The 21,433-nt window shown below is 57.2% G+C and overlaps 1 protein-coding gene across 7 annotated transcripts; it reads left to right on the top strand.

Annotated features, from left to right (window-relative positions):
- The first annotated feature begins 831 nt into the window (after positions 1-831).
- Positions 832-10,400, top strand: ZNF335 (zinc finger protein 335). Of its 7 annotated transcripts, none has more exons than XM_058177678.1 (25): positions 836-977; positions 1,432-1,572; positions 1,823-1,957; positions 2,053-2,205; positions 2,905-3,154; positions 3,235-3,412; positions 3,499-3,611; positions 3,739-3,757; positions 3,987-4,103; positions 4,188-4,264; positions 4,347-4,507; positions 5,293-5,525; positions 5,612-5,675; positions 6,295-6,389; positions 6,480-6,697; positions 6,826-6,943; positions 7,101-7,415; positions 7,503-7,645; positions 7,736-7,875; positions 8,065-8,153; positions 8,593-8,673; positions 8,766-8,849; positions 8,952-9,017; positions 9,120-9,324; positions 10,027-10,400. In XM_058177678.1, the coding sequence occupies exons 1-25, from the start codon at positions 899-901 to the stop codon at positions 10,122-10,124; spliced, it is 3,372 nt and encodes a 1,123-aa protein (XP_058033661.1). In that variant the 5' UTR covers positions 836-898; the 3' UTR covers positions 10,125-10,400. The 7 variants fall into 7 exon arrangements, 5 of the variants coding, with proteins under 5 accessions (XP_058033663.1, XP_058033661.1, XP_058033662.1 ...); XM_058177679.1 differs by having other exon boundaries at positions 837-977; positions 6,829-6,943; XM_058177676.1 differs by having other exon boundaries at positions 838-977; positions 7,098-7,415.
- The last annotated feature ends 11,033 nt before the right edge of the window (positions 10,401-21,433 follow it).

Raw genomic sequence — 21,433 nt, 5'->3', positions numbered from 1 at the left:
ACCATCCGCCTCGCAGAACCGGGATCGATCCCGGCCCCGCCCCCTCCTGCCCGGCGGCCCCGCCCCTCACGCACGCGCGGCCAAGCCCGGAGACGCTTCCGCGGAACCTGACGAAAAGTAGAGCCGAGCGTAGAAGCGCGTCGCCTCACGTTTCCCACGAAAGTAGTTCCGGCGGCAGCCACGTCCCGGACGGCGGAGGTCCCGAGCGCCGAATCCCTCCGCCGGGCGAGAGAAGCGGCCATGGCGTCTTCGCGGGTGCCGGAACGGAAACCGGAGCCGCCGGCGGAGCGTCCGGAGCCCGGGGGCGGAGAGGCCCGCGGTGAGGCGGAGGCGGCGGGGGGGCGGCGGGCGGCCCCGTGGGCTCCCGGCCGGCGGAGGGCGGGGGCGTCCGCGGGGCCCCCCGGCGGGCGGAGGGGCGAGGAGCCCTCGGCAAGATGGCGGAAGGACGAGCGGGGCGCAGGCAGCGCCAGGGGCAGCCCGGCTCGGACAGGCCCCGCCGAGGCTGCGAGGGAGGGAGGGAGGAGCGCGAGGGTCCCAGGCCCCTCCTCGCCTTCCTTCTCCCGCCAAGGAGCCACCGCCGCGTCCTCAACCTCCCCGCCACGCAAACCGCACCGAGAGCCCCGAAGAGCCCCACTTGAGACCGAGTCAGGCACAGGCCACCATCCGCCTCGCAGAACCGGGATCGATCCCGGCCCCGCCCCCTCCTGCCCGGCGGCCCCGCCCCTCACGCACGCGCGGCCAAGCCCGGAGACGCTTCCGCGGAACCTGACGAAAAGTAGGGCCGAGCGTAGAAGCGCGTCGCCTCACGTTTCCCACGAAAGTAGTTCCGGCGGCAGCCACGTCCCGGACGGCGGAGGTCCCGAGCGCCGAATCCCTCCGCCGGGCGAGAGAAGCGGCCATGGCGTCTTCGCGGGTGCCGGAACGGAAACCGGAGCCGCCGGCGGAGCGTCCGGAGCCCGGGGGCGGAGAGGCCGGCGGTGAGGCGGAGGCGGCGGAGGGGCGGCGGGCGTCCGCGTGGGCTCCCGGCCGGCGGAGGGGCGAGGAGCGCTCGGCAAGATGGCGGAAGGACGAGCGGGGCGCAGGCAGCGCCAGGGGCAGCCCGGCTCGGACAGGCCCCGCCGAGGCTGCGAGGGAGGGAGGGAGGAGCGCGAGGGTCCCAGGCCCCTCCCTCGCGCGCCCCACGGAGCCCCCGCCCGCCTGACGCCCCCCCCCGCTCCCTCCCCCCGCAGCAGCCGCTGCCCCGCAGGGCGACGGAGGAGACGCCGAGCCCGGAAGGAGGGAGGAGGATGGGGGTCCGCCGCCCCCGCCCCCCGATGAGCCCCGGGTGAGCTCTCCTCCCCTTCCGTCCCCCCCGGGCGGGGGTCTCGGGCGGGCGGGGCCTGACGGGCGCCGCCTCCTCCCCTCCCCTCCCCTCTCCCCTCTCTCCGGCAGGCGGGGGAAACTGGCGAGCGTCGGCCGAGGAGCTGGTGGAGGTGGTGGTGGTGCAGCGCTTCCAGTGCCGGCGGTGCCCCTTCCGCAGCGCCGCCCGCCAGACGCTCCTGCGCCACGTGCAGCGGAGGCACCTGCAGCCAGGTGGGGGAGGAAGAGGAGGGGTCTGCAGCCCCGGGAGGGGAGGGGAGGGGAGGGGGAGGGAGGGGGTCTGCAGCCCCTGGGAGGGGGAGGGAGAGGGGAGGGGGTCTGCAGCCCCGGGGAGGGGGAGGAAGAGGGGAGGGGGTCTGCAGCCCCGGGGAGAGGGAGGAAGAGGGGAGGTCTGCAGCCCCTGGGCTCTTACCAGGAGAGGGGACAGGCCCCACTGACGGCTGAGGGGTTCTTCTGGCTGCAGGCAGCATCCCTGGACCAAAGAGGGGCCGCCCGCGCAAGGGGGCTGCTGTGCCAGAGGCCAAGCCAGAGGAGGAGGAAGTGGAGCAACAGGAGGAGGACGACATAGTGGACGCTGGCGCCATCGATAACCCTGAAGGTAAGGAGGGGGTGGGAGGTGATGGGGCCCCCTCCCCTGCTTTGTGCTGCTGCTGGTGGTCTCTGACGCCTCCCCCTTCTGCCCTTCACCTGCAGTGGACAGCGACTACAACCCGGCAGAGGATGAGCCCCGAGGACGCCCGCCCAGGATCAGCCGCCCGCTGCCCCCATCCCCCAAGCAGGGACTGCGGCGGCGGCCCGGGAGGCCCCGCAAGTTCCCCCGCCTGGAAGAGCCCTCCCGGCCGGAGGGTGAGGAGGAGGAGCAAGAGGGTGGGAAGGTATCAGCGAGGGGCAAAGATGCCCCTGGGCTCCCAGCACCCGGTGGGGCTCCCGCCTGGGCAGCGGAGACCAAGTCCCTGGGGGAGTTTCGGGACTTCTGGCCCAGCCCTGTTGGGCAGGGCTGCCCTCCATACTGAAGGCAGGGATTGGAGCCGGAGGGCCGGAGCCATAGGGCCCCTCCTGAGCGCGGCTCCTGCAGGCAGGCACAGCTTGGGAGGAAAAGCAGGAAGGGTCTCTGAGGATTCTCCCCTTGGAAGGAAGACTGCCTGCTGCTGGCAAATGGGCCTCCGTGCAGGATTGGGCCCATTCCCCTCTTTTGCAGGTGGTTTCCTGCTGTATCCAGATGGATGTAGGCAGGGAGGCTTTGACGGTTAATTCTTGACCTTTGGTCGCTCCTGGCACCGGCTTTCTGTTCACTTCCGAGGCGTTGTTAGATGTTGACGGGTCAGGACAGAGGCTTTTTGACCCCGGCTGCCCTTTGCTTTCTGGGTCAGAGCAGAGATCCCATTGGGAACGGCCGCTCTCCCTGCCTAGGACAGGATCCGCAGACCTCACAGCGGGACCTTTCCTGGGTGATTCCCGCAGCCCCTCCGCCTTCTCTCCGGCCATTGGCCGCTGCTGCTGCTTTGGAGATCTGAGGCTTTGATTGCTGAATTGTTCCCTTGGCAGGTGGTGAAGCGGAGGTGGCCGTCTCCTCGCTGTGTGTCCTGCAGGGGAACCCGCAGAACTCCGAGGCGGCCAGCTCCTCGGGCTCCCTCCTTGATGGCGCCGGTCGCCTGGCGGAAGTGGCGGTGGGCCAGTCAGATTCGGAGAACAGGGACCCGTCCTCCCACGGCCAGCCCGAAGTGCTTCCCCGCCGACGAGGCCGGCCCTCCCATCGGTTCCTGGGCAAGAAATACCGCAAGTACATGGGTCGAAGGTGAGAGGTCAGGTGGCGCTTCAGAAGAAGGCCTCTGGCTGGGGGCCCCCAGGTGACAACCCCCCTGCACCTCCCCACAGGTACTGCTACAAGTCCGCCAAGCCGTTGATGCGGCCCTACCTGTGCCGGATCTGCAGCTCCCGCTTCCTGACCCACGAGGACCTGCGCTTCCACGTGAACTCCCACGAGGCCGGGGACCCCCAGCTATTCCGCTGCCTGCAGTGCAGCTACCGCTCTCGGCGTTGGTCCTCTCTGAAGGTGAGCCGCCCCCCATTCGGCCTCCTACAGCAGGGAAGCAGCCGTTGCCAGGAGCCTCCAGCCTCTCTCTCCTTTGCCTCTTGCAGGAGCACATGTTCAATCACGTGGGGAGGAAGCCCTACAAGTGCGAAGAGTGCGATTACACCAGCGTGTACAAGAAGGACGTCATCCGCCACTCTGCTGTGCACAACCGCGACAAGTGAGCGCCTGGGGGGCTCACCAGACCCCCTTGTGGCCTTTTGCGGCCTCTGAAAACTCTGCGGGGCTCTTCCTTCCGTGCTCTGCTTTCCTTACGAAGCTCTTTTTCTTCCTTTGCTCCGTTTCAGGAAGAAGCGAACCGACCCGGTAAGCAAGGAGGGTCTCCTGAGCCTGGCATCTCTCCCACCACCCCAACCTTACGCCTGCCTTCAGTGCTTCCCCGATTGGGGGGGGGCGGGCATTTGCCTCTTTTCTGGAAATCACCTTGTTTCTGGACATCCTGGTCCTGCCTGGCCCAGGCTGGGAGCAGTTGACTGAGTCCTGCAGAGCCCCACCCTCCCCCAGGGGCTGACCCACTGGACTCTCTGCCCTCTAGGCTCCCAAGCGGAGCTCCTTCCCCTGCCCGGTCTGCGGCCGAGTCTACCCCATGCAGAAGCGGCTCACCCAGCACATGAAGACACACAGCTCCGAAAAGCCTCACATGTGTGATAAGGTGGGTTTGGGGCTGCCGGGATGCAGGGAGGGCTTGGCGGCACAAAGCTCCCCCCACCCACCTGACCCCTCCGCTCTCTCGCAGTGCGGGAAGTCCTTCAAGAAACGCTATACCTTCAAAATGCACCTGCTGACCCACATCCAGGCGGTGGCCAACCACAGGTGAGTGTCGCTTGAGGGCGTATCGGATGGCTCCGCCTGCGGCTCTTCCGTGCTGCCAGTCACCGGGCTGTCCTCCGGGCAGGTTCAAGTGTGAGTTCTGCGACCACGTTTGTGAGGACAAGAAGGTGCTGCTCAACCACCAGCTGCTGCACATCAACGACCGGCCCTTCCGCTGCAGCCTCTGCCCCTACGCCACGGTCCGTGAGGACTTCCTGCTCTCCCACACCGCTGTCAAGCACACAGGTGGGGCAGGGAGGCTTTCTTGTGGCCACCTTGGGGGTCAGTTGAAGGCTTTGCGTTGACCCATTTAACTGATGCCAACCTGGGGCCCTTCGTGGCGAAATAGCAGATTGGTGGCGCTCTGCAGCAGGGATATGGGGGGGGCAATTTTACTACCCCCCCTCATTCCAGCAGTCCTTGGGCACCCAACTCCTTCCCAGCTACGTCCCCGTGGTTTCCTGACCATTGTGTCCGTAGGAGGCTGAGCTGCAACTTTGGTTGCGCCAATATTAATAACAATAATAAATGTATGTGCTGCCCGACTGCCGGCCTCCTGGCAGTTTACTGCCGCTAAAAGGTCTAAGAGCAAAAAGGAATGGGAAAAGCAAAAGCCTCCTGAGGGCAGAGGGGGCATCGGTCATTGTCCAGGTGAAGGGGCAGCTCTTTGCAGCTCTGATATACCCGCAGGGCGGGACCCCTTGGCATTCCCAGTGGGCAGCCCCTGCCGCAGCGCTCCGGACTCTCAGCCACAGGCCTCTGAAGCAGGGAGGGGAGGGGGCTGCGTAATGAGTTCAGCCATCTTGCAGCCCAGACTGGAGGCTCCCTTGGCTGCCCCAGTGTCATCTGTGTGCCATTGAGAGCGGGCACAGCCACGTCTTGGGGTACCCATTGTGGCAGTGCGGTTTTGGCGCCTCTTTGTGCGGAGGTAGCAATTGGGGATGTTTCAAGCCGAGCGTGGAGGAGCAGCTCCTCTCCTGCCCGGGAATGAAGTGGGAGGAGGGCCGCTGAGCCTCTGGTGGCCTCTGCAGGCGGGAAGCCCTTCGGCTGCGACCTCTGCCACTTCTCCACCAAGCACAAGAAGAACCTGCGTCTCCATGTCCAATGCCGCCACCCGGAGAAGTTTGAGGAGTGGGTGCAGCACCATCCGGAGGAGGGGCCCTGCCGCCGCCGCCCCTTTTTCACCGTTCAGCAGATCGAGGAGCTGAAGCAGCAGCACTGCCAGGACCAGGAGGCCCCCAAGGCCCCCATGCCCAGCCCGCCCGTGAGTGGTCACAGCCCCCCATCCTTGTGGGGGGGGGCTTGTTGCTGCTGAGGCTGCTGTGGTGACCAGCTGGCTCTTCCCGGCAGGTGCCAGGACCCCCCGACCCTCCCGAGGAGCCCTTGCAGGGCGCCATCCTTCTCTTTGAGCCAGGTACCTGCCCAGGGAGGGGAAGGCATTGCCAGAGATGGGGGGGGGAAGGGGTCGGGCAGCGAGGCAGAAGCCCTCGAGATGGGCAGACCCTCAAAGGGGCTCGGCCGCTCTCCCTTTGAGGGGCCGTGGCTTATGACTTCACTAGGGCAGGACTGGGCTAGCAATCCCTGCCCGGGTCCCCTCACATTCGGAGGGTTTCGGAGCCAGGGTGACTCCTCCCGTTATCGGATGCAATCATGGCAACTGGACCAAAGTTTGTTCAAACTGACCGTGTTTCGTTACTCGTCCAAGTAACTTTAAATGTAAATTTTGGGCAACCAGGGAGTTGTTGGAAGGAACCAACTCTTGCCATCCAGACTGAGGGAGCGTGTCCTCTCATTATCGGATCTGGGCACAAGGCTGGCAGAAGGGAAAGCAGCCGGAGGCCAAAGAGACCCTCCCTCCTTCCCTCTTTTTGGAGAGGCATGGAGGGGAGAGCCAGGTGGGGAATATGAGCACATGGATCCGGTGCGCTAAGAGATCCCCCAGTTTTAGAGAGTAGCTCAGAGGCCTTGCCTGGGGGAGGAGGGAGAGTGCAAGGCTTAACTTTGATCTCTCCCCTAACAACCCCCCCCCCAAGAGGTGGAGGGCTCGGCAGAGGTGACCACCCAAACCGCCCTGGACCTCCTGCTGAACATGAGCGGCCAGCGGGAGCTACCGGCCAATGCCCTGGAGGTGAGACTGCGGGTTCCCAGTTCCTGTGGGGTAGTGGGCAGAATGGGGGGTGGTGAAGCCTTGCATCTGACCTGACTGCTCATCCCGCAGGTGGCCGTGGTGAAGACGCCCTTGGATTCCCAGGGCCAGGAGGAGGAGGAGGAGATGCAGACCGGCCTGCTGACCGCCCAGGGGACAGAGCAAAGGGGGGCCCTCATCCAGCCCTCCATGGGCGCTTCCGAGGTCCAGCACATCACCGTCCCCTTCTGCAGCGCCTCCGAGTACAGCGTGGTCTCTGCCAGTGGGGAGATTGCCGGCACGCTGTACGGGTGAGCACTCCTCTGGGGAGGGGCAGCGGGATCTGGGTGGGGGGGATCAGAGACGGGGCCTCCCCTCAGCTGAGGCTTCAGCTCCTCCTCCTCCTCCTCTCTTGTGCCCATTTTCCATCCTCTCTCAGCAGCAAGGAGGAGGCCCCTGGTGAAGCTGTGCAGGCCGTGATCCAAGACTCCCTGAAGGAGGGCCCCACAGTGCTAGAAGGGCTCCAGCAGCACCAGCACCCACCGCCTTCTGGGGAGGTGAGCAAGGGACCCCCAGGAGGCTCATAGGGAAGGGAAGAGCTCAGAGCAGCTAAGCCTTTGTTGCTGGGGGCAGTTGGAGGGGGGAGCTGTTGACCCTAACCCTGGGCTGCTCTGCCAGAGGAGCTCTGTCGTCATGATGGTCTCCCCACAGCAGGTCAACGGGGAGCCCCTGTCGACCGTCCAGTGGCCGGTGGTGCGCTGCCTGACCTGGCAGGCCCCGGAGCAGCCGGAGCCGGAGGCCAGCGGTGTCCCTCTGGTCCCGGCAGAGCAGTCCTCGGGCCAGGCTCCCCCAGCCAAGAAGCCCCTGCCGGGCCAGGCCCCCCCAGCCAAGAAGTTCTCCTGCAAGATCTGCAGCGCCACCTTTGCGGGCCGAGCGGAGATGGAGAGCCACAAGAGGGCCCACGTGGGGCCCAGCGGCTTCAAGTGCCCCGATTGCCCCTTCACAGCCGCCGCCTGGCCAGAGGTCCGGGTAGGTGCTCGGGGGCCAGGGAAGGCAGCTTGGGGGCTGTGGGTCTTCCTCTGGGAAGGGGCCGCTCTCACCCCCATCTCCCCCCAGAGCCACCTGGAGCAGCACTCCAGCCTCCGGCCCCACAAGTGCCAGCACTGCAGCTTTGCCTCCAAGAACAAGAAGGACCTGCGTAGGCACACGCTGACCCACACCAACGAGAAGCCCTTCGCCTGCCACATCTGCGGCCAGAGGTGAGCCGGGGGGAGGGGGGCTCGTCCTTGGGGGGGGTGTCCTTTGTGGGGGTTCGCAGCTGAGTGAGGGCAACCCTCCCCCGCCTGCAGGTTCAACCGGAAAGGCCACCTCAAGTTCCACATGCAGAGGCTGCACAGCTCCGAGGGGAGGACGGCCTCCGAGACCATCCCTGCTGCCCCCCAGACCATCATCCTGAACAGCCATGAGGAGACCCTGGCCACGCTGCAGAGTAAGCGGCCAGGCGGGAGGGGGCTTTCCCCCAAATCCCTGGAAAGGAGCCTCCCTCCTTTCTCCCCCCGTCCAGACTGGCATTCGGCCCCGGGGGCTGCAGGTGGGTGGCTGGAGCCTTCTCAGGGCTTGGCCATTGACTGTCTTGGGGGGTCCGGCTGGCACCCCGGCTTCCTTCTCTGTTCCGCAGCAGCCCTGCAGTCTGGCCCAGAGGGGCTCCAGCAGGCCCTGGAGCAGGAGCACATGATCGTGACCCAGGAGGAGGAGGACCCCAACGAGGTGAGGGCCCAGCGAGGCTCAGGAAGCGGGGCGGGGGAGAACTCGGCTGCCCCTACCTCGGGGACACCCCTTTTACCTGGGGGACAGCCCAAGGTCAGCAGGCAGTTCAGGGAAGCCCCCCCCCCATCCGGGTGAGATCTTACAGCCAGGAAAATTGGGGTGGGGGGTGCGGTTCACCTGGGTTGGCAGAAGGTGTTTGCTGCATTGATAAAACCTGAATTCAGATTGGGGAGGGGCTCAGTTCTGCTGAACTTCGAGCTGCTGCTGCTTCCTGTCTGTGGAAGCTTCCATGTTGGAAGAATGGGCAGATGTTCCCCACCACCACCCGTTCGACCCCCCACCCCACCACCCCACCCCAGTTTGCCTTTTGTCCCTGGTCTCTCCCTGCTGTGGGGTGGCTGGGCTGGGTACAAAGTCTGGGGCGCTTGCTTGTTTGCAGGAGGAGGCCACCTACATCCAGGAGATCATGGCCACGGCAGACGGGCAGATGGTGCAGCACCTGGTGACCACCGAGAACCAGGTGAGCCCACCACCGGCCACCCCAGGAGGGGAGCTTTGGGCTCCGGCCGCCAGAGCTCCCCCAATAATCTCTCCCCCACCTTCCTTCTGAAGGTGCAGTACATCATCACCCAGGAGGGCGTCCAGCAGCTGCTGCCCCACGAGTACGTGGTGCTGCCTGAGGGCCACCACATCCAGGTGAGGCCTTCCCTCCTGCTTACCCCCCTCCTGCAAACATGGGGGTCTCTCCGTCCGTCCGTACCCCACCCCAACGTCTCATGGTCCTGGCTGCTGTTTCAGGTGCAGGATGGCCAGATCACCCACATCCAGTACGAGCAAGGCGGCCCGTTCTTGCAGGAGCCCCAGGTAGGAGGGGCAGCCGGGGGCGGAGCTCGTGAATTGGCTCTCCTGGGTGGGGGGAGGATCTGGAATGGGGGTGAGTCTCACGGACGCCTTCTCCCCACGCAGATCCAGTATGTCCCGGTGTCCCCCGGGCAGCAGCTTGTCACGCAAGCCCAGCTGGAGGCCACGGGACAGTCGGCAGTGGCAGTTATTGGGGGGCCCGGGAGCAGCAAGGAGACCCCCGCAGAGCAGGAGCTTTTGCCCGTCACCTTGGGCCAATCTGCAGCTGGTTTGGGCAAAGGAAAAAACCCCGGTTGCCTCTTCTGCACAGGTGCCGCAGGCCGGGCGTGCATTCTGGCTGCATTTGGGGTCCAGGCTGCCTGGTGGGGAGGGAGGGGGCTGAATCCTCTGGACCTGCCCTAGATGTTCCACCTATTATGACTCAGGCCCAAGTAGGTAGTAGGAAACTCAGTCAGTGAAAAAGCAAACAAACTTTATTCGAAGAGCTGAGAATTACTTCATTCCCAGCGTAGTTCAACTAAATTAAAGCAAATTCCTCCCAACACAAATTCCTCAGTCCTATCACCAACTTTGGTCCAATTAGGCAAACTGCCAAAGGCCTTTCTTGGCAAACATTCAGAAGTCACAGATACAAAAATAAATGCAAGAAGACAAAGTTACCAATGTTGTTTTGCGGCAAAGCCCAAATGCCGTTGCTGGTTTGTTTTAAGCCTTATGGGAGGGGCCAATCATCTCCCGAATCGTCCTCTTTGCTTGAGCTGCTCTTGGCTTCTGGCAGCTCTTCTCATGCATGCATTAGGAACAGGCTCCTCCTCTTCCTCTGCCTCACTCCTATCAGTCTCTGGAGGCTCTGGAGTCCGCACCTCACTCCCCGATGGCCCTGGCCCCACCTCAGCCTCATCGCTGTCCGACTCCGTGGCCAGCTTTCTCCCTTCCCTCTGCCCTTAGAGTTAGGGGTGAAATTGGGACATCTCCCCTCCCTTCTGCTCACTCTCCTCCTCTCCCTCTGCAGCAGTGACGGACGTGGCCGTGGCTCCCTTCAGCACGGAGTCTGGGTCGGAGCAACTGCAGCCGGGCATCCACTATGACATCATCACCGTCGCAGAGTGACCAGACTTTGCTGCCCGAAGGGTCGACCTCTTTGTTGGCCCTTGGGGGCAGCCCAGATGGCCGGCTGGGCTCAAGGACCAGACTTCCCTCCGGATTGTACCTCTGGCAACCGGTCAGCTTCAGCTGCTGCTCGTACTCGGCTACCCTGCAGGTCGGGGGGGGAGCCTCTTCCCAGGGACCCCCTGGAAGTGGGACGCCCAGCCCAAGGCTCAAGTCAGCAGCCTCGCCCGAGGACTGCCTGGTGTACGCGCTGCTGAATAAAAAGGACCCACCAGGTCTGGATGTGTCCGTGCGGGTCTGTGTGAGGGACTGGGAGAGCGGGGGCCACTCCCACCCAGTCGACCGGGGGGCCCTTTCTGGCAGCCCAGCCGCTGCCTGCTCATTTGGCAGAGTTCGTGTTGGATTAGAACTGCTAATCCAGGAATTTAACGAGGAGCTTTGGCCTTATCCTGATGGTGTTCAACAGGGCAAAAGGCCACCTCGCCTGAAGGGCACCTTCAGCCAGGTGCCAGGCAGGGCTGGGCATGTGGCACAGGATGCAGTCCCCCCCCCCCGCCTGCAGTTTGGAGCTGGGAACCCCCAGCTGTGGCCTCTGCCTGGCTCAGCCGTTCCAGCTGTGTCCCAGCAGCGCATTAGCAGAGGGCAAGCGGGGATTACCAGCCATTATCTGATCAGGCCCCCATCTGTGGGGGCAAGGTCGCGCTCCAGAGGAGATGGGAAGCAGCCCTCAAGAAGGGGAGGTCAGTGACCACCCAGCCAGACCACGGCCGGGATCCCCTCCGTCTCTGCCTCTCCCAGTTGATGGTGCCAGGCCGAGAAGGGAGGTAACAAGGAAGGTTCTGGGGAGGGGGAGGGGGGCGCTGGGAGCAGGGAGAGGTCGATGATGCTCTGTGTCTGCCCACCAGCACAGCCCCTAAAGCTCACAGGCTATAAGCCGCCTGGCCCTCTGGGGTCCTTGAACCCCGTTCAGTAGATTGGGTCTGTACGCCTGAGGAGGCCCACTGAGGATGGGCACCTGGTGCCTCCTGTAGCCGCCATAATTGGCAGCAAAATAGAGAAATCTCACTGCAGAGAGGGGGAGGGAGGGAGGGAGCGCCAGCCTGGCAATCATGTGAGACTGGGGAGAATGGACCAGACCATTTGGAGGTTCCTTCCAGGGGTGGGGAGGGTGTCTGAGCTGCCTGCCTTGGGGGCATGACCCAGGATGACCTGAACCCCCTTCAAGCCCAGGGAAAGGCCAGAATGGCTCCGTCGCTTGGAGGGTGGGGGGTGAATAGGGGAGGGGTCCTGCCAAGGCCAAACGTGTTCACACAGCCCCCTTCCTGGATGCTGCCCTGTTTCTTGAGCTCCCTGCTGCATTCCTACAAGAGGCTAAACCCCAGAGAAGGAAATGAAAGAAGCCACGAGAGGGTGGTGGAAACACGGCAAGGGGGAATTGGCGCCAGTCTTCGGGAAGCCCTGGGTGTGGAGCATGGCAGGAGGGTCCTGACCTTCCCTGCGGCCCATCCTGGGCAACAAAAGAGCTGCTTGGATGCCAGGAGAGCCTCACCCTTTGCAGAGTTGCAGGGCAACATCACCATGCAAAACCACCATCTTGAGTTGTTTATAAAAATAATAAAGGTTGGATGTGAATTACAAGGTAGGTAAAATGAGGACCCAGATTGTTGGGGGGGCAATAAGTTGACTTTGTAAATATACAAATAGAATGAGACTATTGCCTTATACATTGTAAGCCGCCCTGAGTCTTCGGAGAAGGGCGGGATATAAATGTAAATAAAATAAAAAATTCCCCAATTCGGGAAGATGCCATACCCAGGGTGAACCAGGGGGTGCAACTGCTGAAGTCCAGGTTTCCATGCTGACCAGTAAACCCCCCCCCCCGGGCCTATTCATTGCTCCAAAGAACAACTGTCACTATAGGGGTCGTATCGTCAATGTGGATTGCCAGGAAGGCGCTTCTGAGTTGGAGGGGGGAGTTGCACGGCCTGAGGGCTGACCAGGAACCACCATCTTGGGCTTAAAATGCCAAAAGGAAACAAGAAATGGATCCAGTGCAGCCCCGTGTGACAAAATTCAGGAGAAGACCTTTCGGCTCTGGTCAATAAAGCCTCGACCGAGTCCAGCAGCCTCCTGCTGACACTGCTTGGTGTCAATTGCCGTCTAGCTCCAAACCTTCCTGGTGGTCTCCCATCCAGCTCTTCACGAGATCTGATCCTGCCTGGCTTCCTGAAGATCATCAGAAGTTGGGCCAGATGTTTCTTAAGCAAAAGAACAGCTGCTTCATTCCGGCTGTTGCTTCTCCCTTGCGTTGGCCAGAAGCCCTCAGCTTCCCAGCTGGCGGTCACGGAAGGGGGTTCTTTGCTGGCTGACCTCCCTTTCTGAGGAAGTGGCGATGAGGTGGCCTTCCCCTGTCCGCAGCAGTCGGGCTTCTGGCTGGCCTTAATGCCAGCCAGAAGACATAAACTTTGCCATTTATGTCTTGAGTGACAGATGCATCGTAATATCTGAAGATCTTTTCCAGGCCTTCATGGCTGCTCTACCCAGTACTTGTCTGCTGTGCTTTTCTTGAGTGCTGGTTCCTTCAGTGCTGATGGTTCATCAGAAAAGAGCTGGAAGGGACCTTGGAGGTCTTCTAGTCCAGCCCCCTGCTCAAGCAGGAGACCCTATACCAGTGGTAGTCAATCTGATCTCCACCTCCCAGTAGTGGGCGTTCCAGCTTTCATGGTGGGCGGTAGGGGTTTGGTTCAATACTGAAGCACTTTCCTTTTTTTTAATTTAATTGACTTTTTAAAAAAATTTCATAGCATTATTTAAAAACATTTTCACTAGGTTTTCATAAAATTCTCCGTGACAATTTAAATTTCTGAAAATATACTATTTGTATCACCCGCACATAAGTTTAGTTCACGTTACGTAAGTGAAACTAAATGGCGCTATAGTGCGACCGCAAACAAAAGAGCCTCGTCCCAGAATAGCTTGCGCATCTCCCCCCACACTACCCAGCAGTAACAGACAAGCAGAGTTGGTAACCGGTGCGCCCACCCCCCCACCTCAATCTACGATGTGCAAGAGGCATGCGCAGATGACGATACACTTTATAAATCACCATTACTGTGGAACCGGTGGGCGGTTACAAAATTTTACTACTAACAGAGATACAAAAGTGGGCAGTAGGTATAAAAAGGTTGACTACCCCTGCCCTGTACCATTTCAGACAAGTGGCTGTGCAATATTCTTAAAAACTTCATCCAGTGATGAACACCCACAACTTTTGGTGGCAAGCTGTTCCATTGGTTAATTGTTCTTCCTGTTAGGAAGTTTCTCCTTAATTCCAGATTCCTTGATTAGTTTTCCTCCATTGTTTCTTGTGACGCTTTGGAGAATAATTTGACCCCCTCTTCTTTATGGCAGCCCCTCAAATCCTGGAATACTGCTATCGTGTTCATCCCTAGTCCTTCTTTTGTCTATACTAGCCAGACCCAAATCCTGCAACCGTTCTTCATATATTTTAACCTCCAGGCCCATAATCATCTTAGTAGCTTTTCTTTGCACTTTTTCCAAAGTCTCAAAATCTTTTTTTGTAAAGTAACTGGATGCAGGATTCCAGGTGTGGCCTTACTAAGGCTTTATAGAGCATACTTCACATGAACAATACCTGACCCTAACAGGTAGAAGCCCCCATCACTTTCCTTTCGTCACTCTCAGTTCTGAGGCTGGCCGGATCTACTCCATGACGTCCATAGTTTGACCTTTCTCTCTGCTCTTTGGCCTTCCCTACTGGAGCTTTGCACGTTCAGTTATCCGAGTGTTATCACTGGCACAGATTATAGATGGTTCTTCCTCCAGTCTCAAAACTACGCTCATCCTCTTCCAACCCAGCTTTCTATGATATTCTCTTCTACAGGTAATTCTTGACTTATTCATTTAATGACTATATTAATGACTATTCAAAGTTACAACAGCACTGAAAAAAGTGACTTATGGCTGTTTTTTCACCCGACCTTTGCTGCATCCCCCTGGTCACGTGATCAAAGTTCGGATGCTGGGCAACTGGTTCGTATTTATGACCGTCACAGTGTCCCGGGGTCACATGATCCCATTTTGCGACCTTCTGACAAGCAAAGCCAATGGGAAGTGACTTAACAACCGTATCACTACTTTAACTGCAGTGATTCATTTAAGAACTATGGCAAGAAACCTCATAAAGTGAGGCAGAACTCGCTAAGCAACCTTCTCAATTAGCAACAGAAATGTTGGGCTCAATTGTGGTTATAAGTCGAGGATCAGTGGTTCACCTCTACTGATCAGGAGCGTCTGTTTCTCCTGCCTGGCACGAGGCCCTTGAGATGTTGTGGGACCTTCCGGCCAAACCAACCAAGGGCTCTTTGGTGACCTAGGAAGCGCCTTCCCTCAATTATCCAGCCAGCCTCAGCATTAAGGCTGCTTGTTCTCTAAAGCCAGCTCGAACATCTGGCCTCTCCTCTCCTCTAATCCATGTGGGATGATCCTAATCTGGCTGCAAAATTAAGACTATTGTACAATAGTTGGCACACTCGGCTACATCCCCTCACTTTGATTTTGGAACTTAGACTGACCTTTCCCAATTTGGTGGCCACCGTGCCATCTTCCGCTTTTGCTGGCATTTATTCCTATTTGTTATTTTATAAATGTGTATAGCATTTGTGTATAAATGTGTATAGCAGCCCCAGGGGGACTCTGGAAAGTAAACAGAAATAAAACCATGGCGTTTGGATAGAATCTTGACTGATTTTCCTGGATTTTGCTTTATTTCCATGAGATTCCATCTCTTCCTGCAGCCTTCTGATTTGGCAAAGATCGGAGAGCTGATCTAAACTCTTCTTCTTCACACAAGAGCTATGGGTAGTGTTCAACTTACGATCATAATTGAGCCCAAAATTTATGTTGCTAAGCGAGACAGTTGTTCATTGAGTTTTGCCCCATTTTATAACCTTTTGTGCCACAGTTGTTAAGTGAATCACTGCAGTTGTTCAGTTAGTAACATGGTTATTAAGTGAATCCGGCTTCCCCATTGACTTTGCTCGTCAGAAGGTTGCAAATGGTGAACACATGACCCTGGGACACTGCAACCTTCATAAATACGAGTCAGTCCGAAATTTGATCCCGTGACTACGAGGATACTGCAATGGTTGTAAGTGTGAAAACTGGTTGTAAGACACTTTTTCTTGTGCTGTTGGAACTCTGAGCTGTCACTCCATGAACAGGTGTCACCTGACCTTGTAAGCAGGGAGTACCTTCTATAGCAGGAGTCCCCAGCACTTTCAACTTTAAGCAGCCTTTGGGGGAAAATAATTATTTGGGAAAAGTTCTGGGTTTGGGCTCTCTTCCTGCAACCCCACCCTTGAGGAAAGGGGTGGGTGGGAACAGGCAGCTGGAGGATCCCGATTGGCCTTTCAGGGGAACTGGGTGACCTCTAATCACATCCCCCCTCCACACACACACCTCCCCCAGACCGGCTCCTTTAAAAGGCCAGGCTTCCTCTCCCGGCAGCCCATCTGCCCTGCACCATGGCCTCCGCAGCGTCCCCAAAGCTCTCTCTGGAGATCAGGGACCTGGAGGGCTTCTGGAGCCCCTTGAGGGGGTGCCCGGCTGCCCGGCTGCCCCCGCTGCCCTGCCTGTATCCTGCTCTGCCTTGCTATGGCTGGTACCCGCCGGCCCCGGGCTCCATCCCCCAGCCGGTGAGTCCAGGGGACGGGAGGGTCAAGGGGTCTAAGTGGCTTCTCTAGACCAGCTGCCTCTGCCCAGCAGGCAGCTTCGGTCTCTCAGGGAAGGTCAAGGGGGCTTCTCTCCCCATTGCAGAGGGCAGTGCTCAGATGAACGGCCTGAGAAACCTAAAGCAGAGTTTAAAGTCTGTGGAGATTCTCAGCCATCCAGGTCGTAGTTGTCCCAAAGGGGCTTTTTCAGGAGGCAACTGGACTTTCTGGTTTTTTCTTTTGAAGATGTTTTGCTTCTCATCCAAGGAGCTTCTTCAGCTCTGACTGGATGGGGGGGGGGAATGGAAGGACTACAGGAACCATTTGCACCACTCAGGTGACCCCGAGGACACAGACAAACCTCCAAGTGGCCTCAACGACCCTCTAAAAGAAGCCAATGACCAGCTGCCTGCAAGGAATATAAATCCTTCCATTCCCCACCATCCAGTCAGAGCTGAAGAAGCTTCTTAGATGAGAAGCGAAATGTCTTCAAAAGAAAAAACAAGAAAGTCCAGTTGCCCCCTTAAAAAAGCACCTTTGGGACTAGAGCAGAGTTCAACAGAGGTGCCAAAGAAGTGCTGAACCTGCTTCCTCCGGCATCTTCCTCGGGGTTTCGCCCTCCCTCCCCACCCCCGACCGCTAACACCGGCCCCGTCCAGGGATCCGCTGGCTGCTCTTTGCCGCGATCCCAACCCTTCTACTGGGGGCCGGGGAGGTGGCGTCGGGGGACGAGCGCGGCTCTCCTGGGCGAAGACTCCGGCTGGTCCCGCAGCCCCGGATCGCGCCGGGCTTTGGCGCGGCGGCTCGTTTGTCCCCGGGGCTCCCCTTCTGCAGGGCTGGCCGGGTGGGCTCTTCCGCGGCGGGGGTGGCGGGTCGAGAGGCGGCGGGGCGCGCCGGGGGAGTTGCTCGAGCTGGTTTTGGATCCTCGAGCGCGGAGCGGCGGAAGGATGGTCCGGGTCGAGGGGGCAGCCCCGCCTTCGGAAGCCGAGCCTCCGCGGGAAGCCCCCAACGGGACCGGCCGGCGCCTGGGATTCCACCCTCCGGACCGCCGGGCGCGCGGCCAACCTGCGGGCGGGCAGGCGGATTCAGGAGCGCAGCCGCTGGCCGGGACGCCGGCTCCGGCCCGGGGAGCTTCCAGTCGGGTCTCCCGCCGCGGTCCCGCTTCTGCCCTGGGTCTCTTCTTTTGCGGGGGTCCCAGCTGTGGGGAGTGTCCCTCGAGGGCCTCCTGCGAAATCTCGGGCCTCGGAACAGAACGGTAGCCCTCGACACGCGGGAGAGGAATGGCTGAGCGGGAAGAGAGAAAACCTTTGGGCTCCCAGCATGGCCCCTCCTCCGTCGGAAGATCCGGGACCCAGTTCCTGCGTGGGCATTTCACGCGGGAGAGCAAAACTTGGGGCTTCATTCATTCATTCATTCATTTCTAAGAGAGTCTGTTGATCTGATGGAAAATTTTGTTCGCTCTCCAGAGAAAACAGCCATGAAGTTTATTATATTTTGTGGGATTTAAACATTTTTCTAATAGGATCTGAGATTTGTTTTCCTACTGTTGTATTAATTATTTTAGTCTCACAGCTAATTTGGAGGTACAGAGTCTAGCAAAGAGACGCAACTTACCAGCTCCCTCAGATCTCTTGTTTGGTGTCCCTACCATCGATTGTAGTTTTCGAATCTTTGCAGGAATTTTGCCACCTACTACTATACTTAAGAACAAATGTTCCAGAAAATCATAATTAAATAGATATGCAACGCTTTGCTGAAAACATTTTAAAAACAATTTATAGAATGGTAATCACTTAAGCTACCAGTGTTCCCAAGCGGTTTTAAAAAATATTTTCCATTATTTAATTATTTATTTTGTTTAATTTGGGTGCTGCCTGACTCCAATTCACAAAGGATCTTTATATACTTTAAGTTCCTGGGCGGGGGAGCCTACTGTATTTAAAATCACAAAAAGAGATATTACATATACTGCTTCTCTAATATTACCTCTATATCATTTCAACTTAGATCCAATTTTTATTTTGTGTGGAAAATTCAAAATAAAATGGGCATAAATCTAAGCGGCCTACGTCAAATAACAGAATCAATACAGTTCTGGAAGCAAGAGATATATAAAATGGGTAAAACCAAAATAAAACAATAGTTTTTTTACTGCTTTGTTAAGATAGAGAAGTGTTGGGGAAACAAATTCCATTTTCCTCCTCATTAGTGCCAGTTATTCCCAAGTAATGTAATAAAGCTCTTTAGTAATATGTGAATTAACTTGAACAATTTGTTTTAGATTAAAGGGACTATTTTACATATAATCAATGTCAAGAGGTATTTTAAAGCAGAAATTTGCATCTATAAGTCTTGAATGGTTGCAATGAATGAAATGACTCTGTAATAATGTATAATCTGTAAGATGACTGCGATCAGTAACAACAGCTTGTGAAAATCTTATGTCAGAATCTTCAAAGGGCTCTAATGTCCAAAATATACACTATTCTGTTAGAGGTTGTTGGGGTGGGATCCACATCTCTCAAATAAATATGGGAATCAGATTAAAGACATAATTTCTCTTTTCATGTATTGGAAAAAGTTATATAACCAAGATGGGAGTTTAAGGAGTATACCAGAAAAATGACTTTTGCTTCAGTTTTGGAAAAAAATAATTCTTTTTGTAAAGCATAATAGACCTAATTTCTTTTTTTCTTTACATCAGTTTTATATAACAGTGCATACAGCAATTGGTACTGAAATCTTGATTTGTTTTAAGATCTTTTAAATATGTATATTGGCATTTAAAAATATTTTTTTAAAAACGAGTCATAGAAATGTAGCACCAGAAGAGATCACAGCGTTTGAACAGAGTTCCCCAAAGTAGTGCATACCAACCCTCAAGGGATCTATCCAGAGGTTGTTCTTATATTCACAAACATGTGAAATTGCAGCTGCCAGTCCTATAGACAACTTTCGCTCTCATATGCATTGAGTTTTTACCAAGCATTTCAAGAGCTCAGGATTCATAATGTAGCACTATTGTGTTATGTACAAATCCAAACAGGGTGGGGTGGGGTGGGGTTGTAACTGACAGATAGAAATTTTCCCGCTGCACAGAGTTTCTAAAGCAGCATCCAAAATTTTTGTGTGTGATCCCCTGTGCCAATAACACCACAGCCAGTTTCTGCCATAATCTACCTCAATTCTTTGTCTTTTATTCTCTCTCTCTCTCTCTCCTGGTATCACCAGATCAATTGTCCCCACTTTCTTCTTTTCAACCACAGTTCAATCTGGGGTAGCCAGACTTTTATCAGTATGTTATTCAGAAGTTCTACAGCTGTTCCACTGAATCCCTGTAAGCTTTTTTTTTTGGCAATCTTCTTTCACCAGCTGAGTAAATGATCTCCCAAAGAGTCTGGGGACCCCAATCTAGTGCAGCTCTCTGCAGAGGGCAGAAACCCCCCATTAAACCATCCTCCACAGCCATACCAGGAGAAGAAGGGCTCCTCAGTGAAGAGGCTTTGGGCCAGGGAGGGTGCCCAGTACCACCCACGGCTCACCCTTGCTCTGCCTTGTGTGTTGCAGGTGCCGGCCCCCTGTTGTGAGCTGCCTGGAGAGGTACCCCTGCTGTGGCCGATGCCCCCGCTGTGCAGGCCCCTTCTCTGTGCAGGCCCACCGGAGGACCCACGCTGGGGCAAGATGGCCGTCTGGAGGGAGAGCACAGGGGCCCTTCGGGCGTGGCTGGGCCAGCATCTCCAGAACCCCTACCCCAGCAAGGGGGAGAAGGTCCTGCTGGCCGTGCTGAGCCAACGGAGCCTGAGCCAGGTCTCCACCTGGTTCGCCAATGCCCGTCGGCGCCTCAAGAAGGAGAATCGGCTGCACAGCGGCTCTCGGCTGTTCACAGGTTCAGAAGAGGAGGAAGAGGAGGAGGACAAGAAGGGGCAAGCTGGAGGCCAGCAGGCAGGCAGGAGCCCCCAGGCCCCATGGGGGAGCTCCAGGGCTGCAGACCCCTGGCGAGGACCCAGACAAGACCCGGATCCCCTCACCTCCATCGACCAGGCTGCGCCAGAGAGGGTCCCTCCTGAGCCCAGGCTGCGGAGTGTGGCTGAGCCCGCCACTCGCCTCCTGCCTGGGAAGCCTGCCCAGTGGGTGTGGGGCCTCCGTCCCCTGAGAACTCTCTCCTCTGGCCTCCGGGACAACCCCGGTTGTGCACCCAGGGAGGGGAGGGGAGATGGGTCACCCCCAGGCTCTGAGCCTTGGGGCCCTCCTGAAGAATCAAGCGGGGCTGAAAGAGGCATCACTCTGCCCTCTCCTGGCTGGTGCGCCCTGGAGGTGGACTACAATCCCCAGGACGCCCAGCTGGCCTGTCAGTTGGTCATGCAGACTTGTGGCTCTGCACATCTGGAGTGTACCAGGCTGGGGAAGGCCAGGACCAGCAGGGGGGACTGTGCTGCAGGGACCCTTCTCCATGTGGGCACAGAAGGCAGTTCCAGAATGGGCCAAACTGCCAGGCAGAACAACCCTCTGGGACAGTGGCTGCCACTTGAGTGAGCCGGGCACAGGGCCCCTTCCTCTCTCCTGGAAAGAGACCTTCTCCAGACTGGGGGGGTCCATGAGGCACGGGGAGGGCTCCAGGGCTCGGGGCTTCCCATTGACTTCACTTGTGGGAAGCTGGCAGGAAGTCACAAGTCATAGATGTGTGTGGTTGGAAAGAGCAATGACCGGCAATGCTCTTTCCAACCACATCACTTAATGATGGAAATTCCACTCCCGAACCGCCATCGTTAAGTGGGGATTTATTTCCTGTATGACTTCCCATGTCAGGACTCGAAGTTGAGCCCAAAATTTCTGTTGCTAAGCAAGACAATTGTCAAGGGAGTTTTGACCCATTTTATGACCTTTCTTGTCACAGCTGCTAAGTGAATCACCGCAGTTGTTCAGTAACCTGGCTTCCCCACTGCTTGCCCAAAGGTCACAAATGGGGGTCACGTGACCGTCATAAATACGAGTCAGCAGCCAAGTATCCATATTTTGATCACGTGACTCTGGAGATGCAGCAATGGTCGTAATGTGAAAAACGGCCGTAAGTCACTTCTCTTTGTGCTTCAGATGGTCACTGAACAAATAGTTGTAAATTGAAGCCTACCGGTAGATAATCTGGTCAGCAGATGGACAGGATTTTGTAGGGTGGGAATGTCGGTTTTGAATACGAACCTTCTCCAGCCTTGGCAACCTTAAGACTTGTGGACTTCAACTCCCAGAATTCCTCAGCCAAATGAGTTTTCTCTTAACATTTATTCTGAGGCAGGTCAGGTATCGCCGAGCAAGGAGGTAACCGTTTATTTAGAGTCCCCACCAAATTTTATAGGGCTCTTCTCGACATTGTACAAAACTCTAAAATACCTCCTAATATAATATTTATATACAGTTTTAATGTTTTTCTTCTTTTAATCCTACGCTGCTCAGAGTTGTTCTGTGAGTGAGATGGACAGTTTCCAGATTTGATATATAATTCAATAAATAAAAACCTGACAGCTTTTCTTTAAAATCTGTGTGCGGGTATTAATCAAAGCCTTTCTTGGTTGTGTTGGTGAA

The sequence above is a fragment of the Ahaetulla prasina genome, chromosome 3 (genome assembly GCF_028640845.1).
Source record: "Ahaetulla prasina isolate Xishuangbanna chromosome 3, ASM2864084v1, whole genome shotgun sequence".
In the NCBI taxonomy this organism is placed as follows: domain Eukaryota; kingdom Metazoa; phylum Chordata; class Lepidosauria; order Squamata; family Colubridae; genus Ahaetulla; species Ahaetulla prasina.
Note: the sequence above shows the minus strand (reverse complement) of the source record. Positions and strands in the feature narration are given on the sequence as shown.

What these genes read in the sequence shown, in the direction of transcription:
- ZNF335 (XM_058177676.1), top strand. Translation starts at nt 899, where the DNA reads ATGGCGTCTTCGCGGGTGCCGGAACGGAAACCGGAGCCGCCGGCGGAG. An exon ending in CCGCCTGGCCAGAGGTCCGG is followed by an intron (nt 7,416 to 7,502) that starts GTAGGTGCTCGG and finishes ATCTCCCCCCAG; the next exon opens with AGCCACCTGGAGCAGCACTC. An exon ending in CGTTCTTGCAGGAGCCCCAG is followed by an intron (nt 9,018 to 9,119) that starts GTAGGAGGGGCA and finishes CTCCCCACGCAG; the next exon opens with ATCCAGTATGTCCCGGTGTC.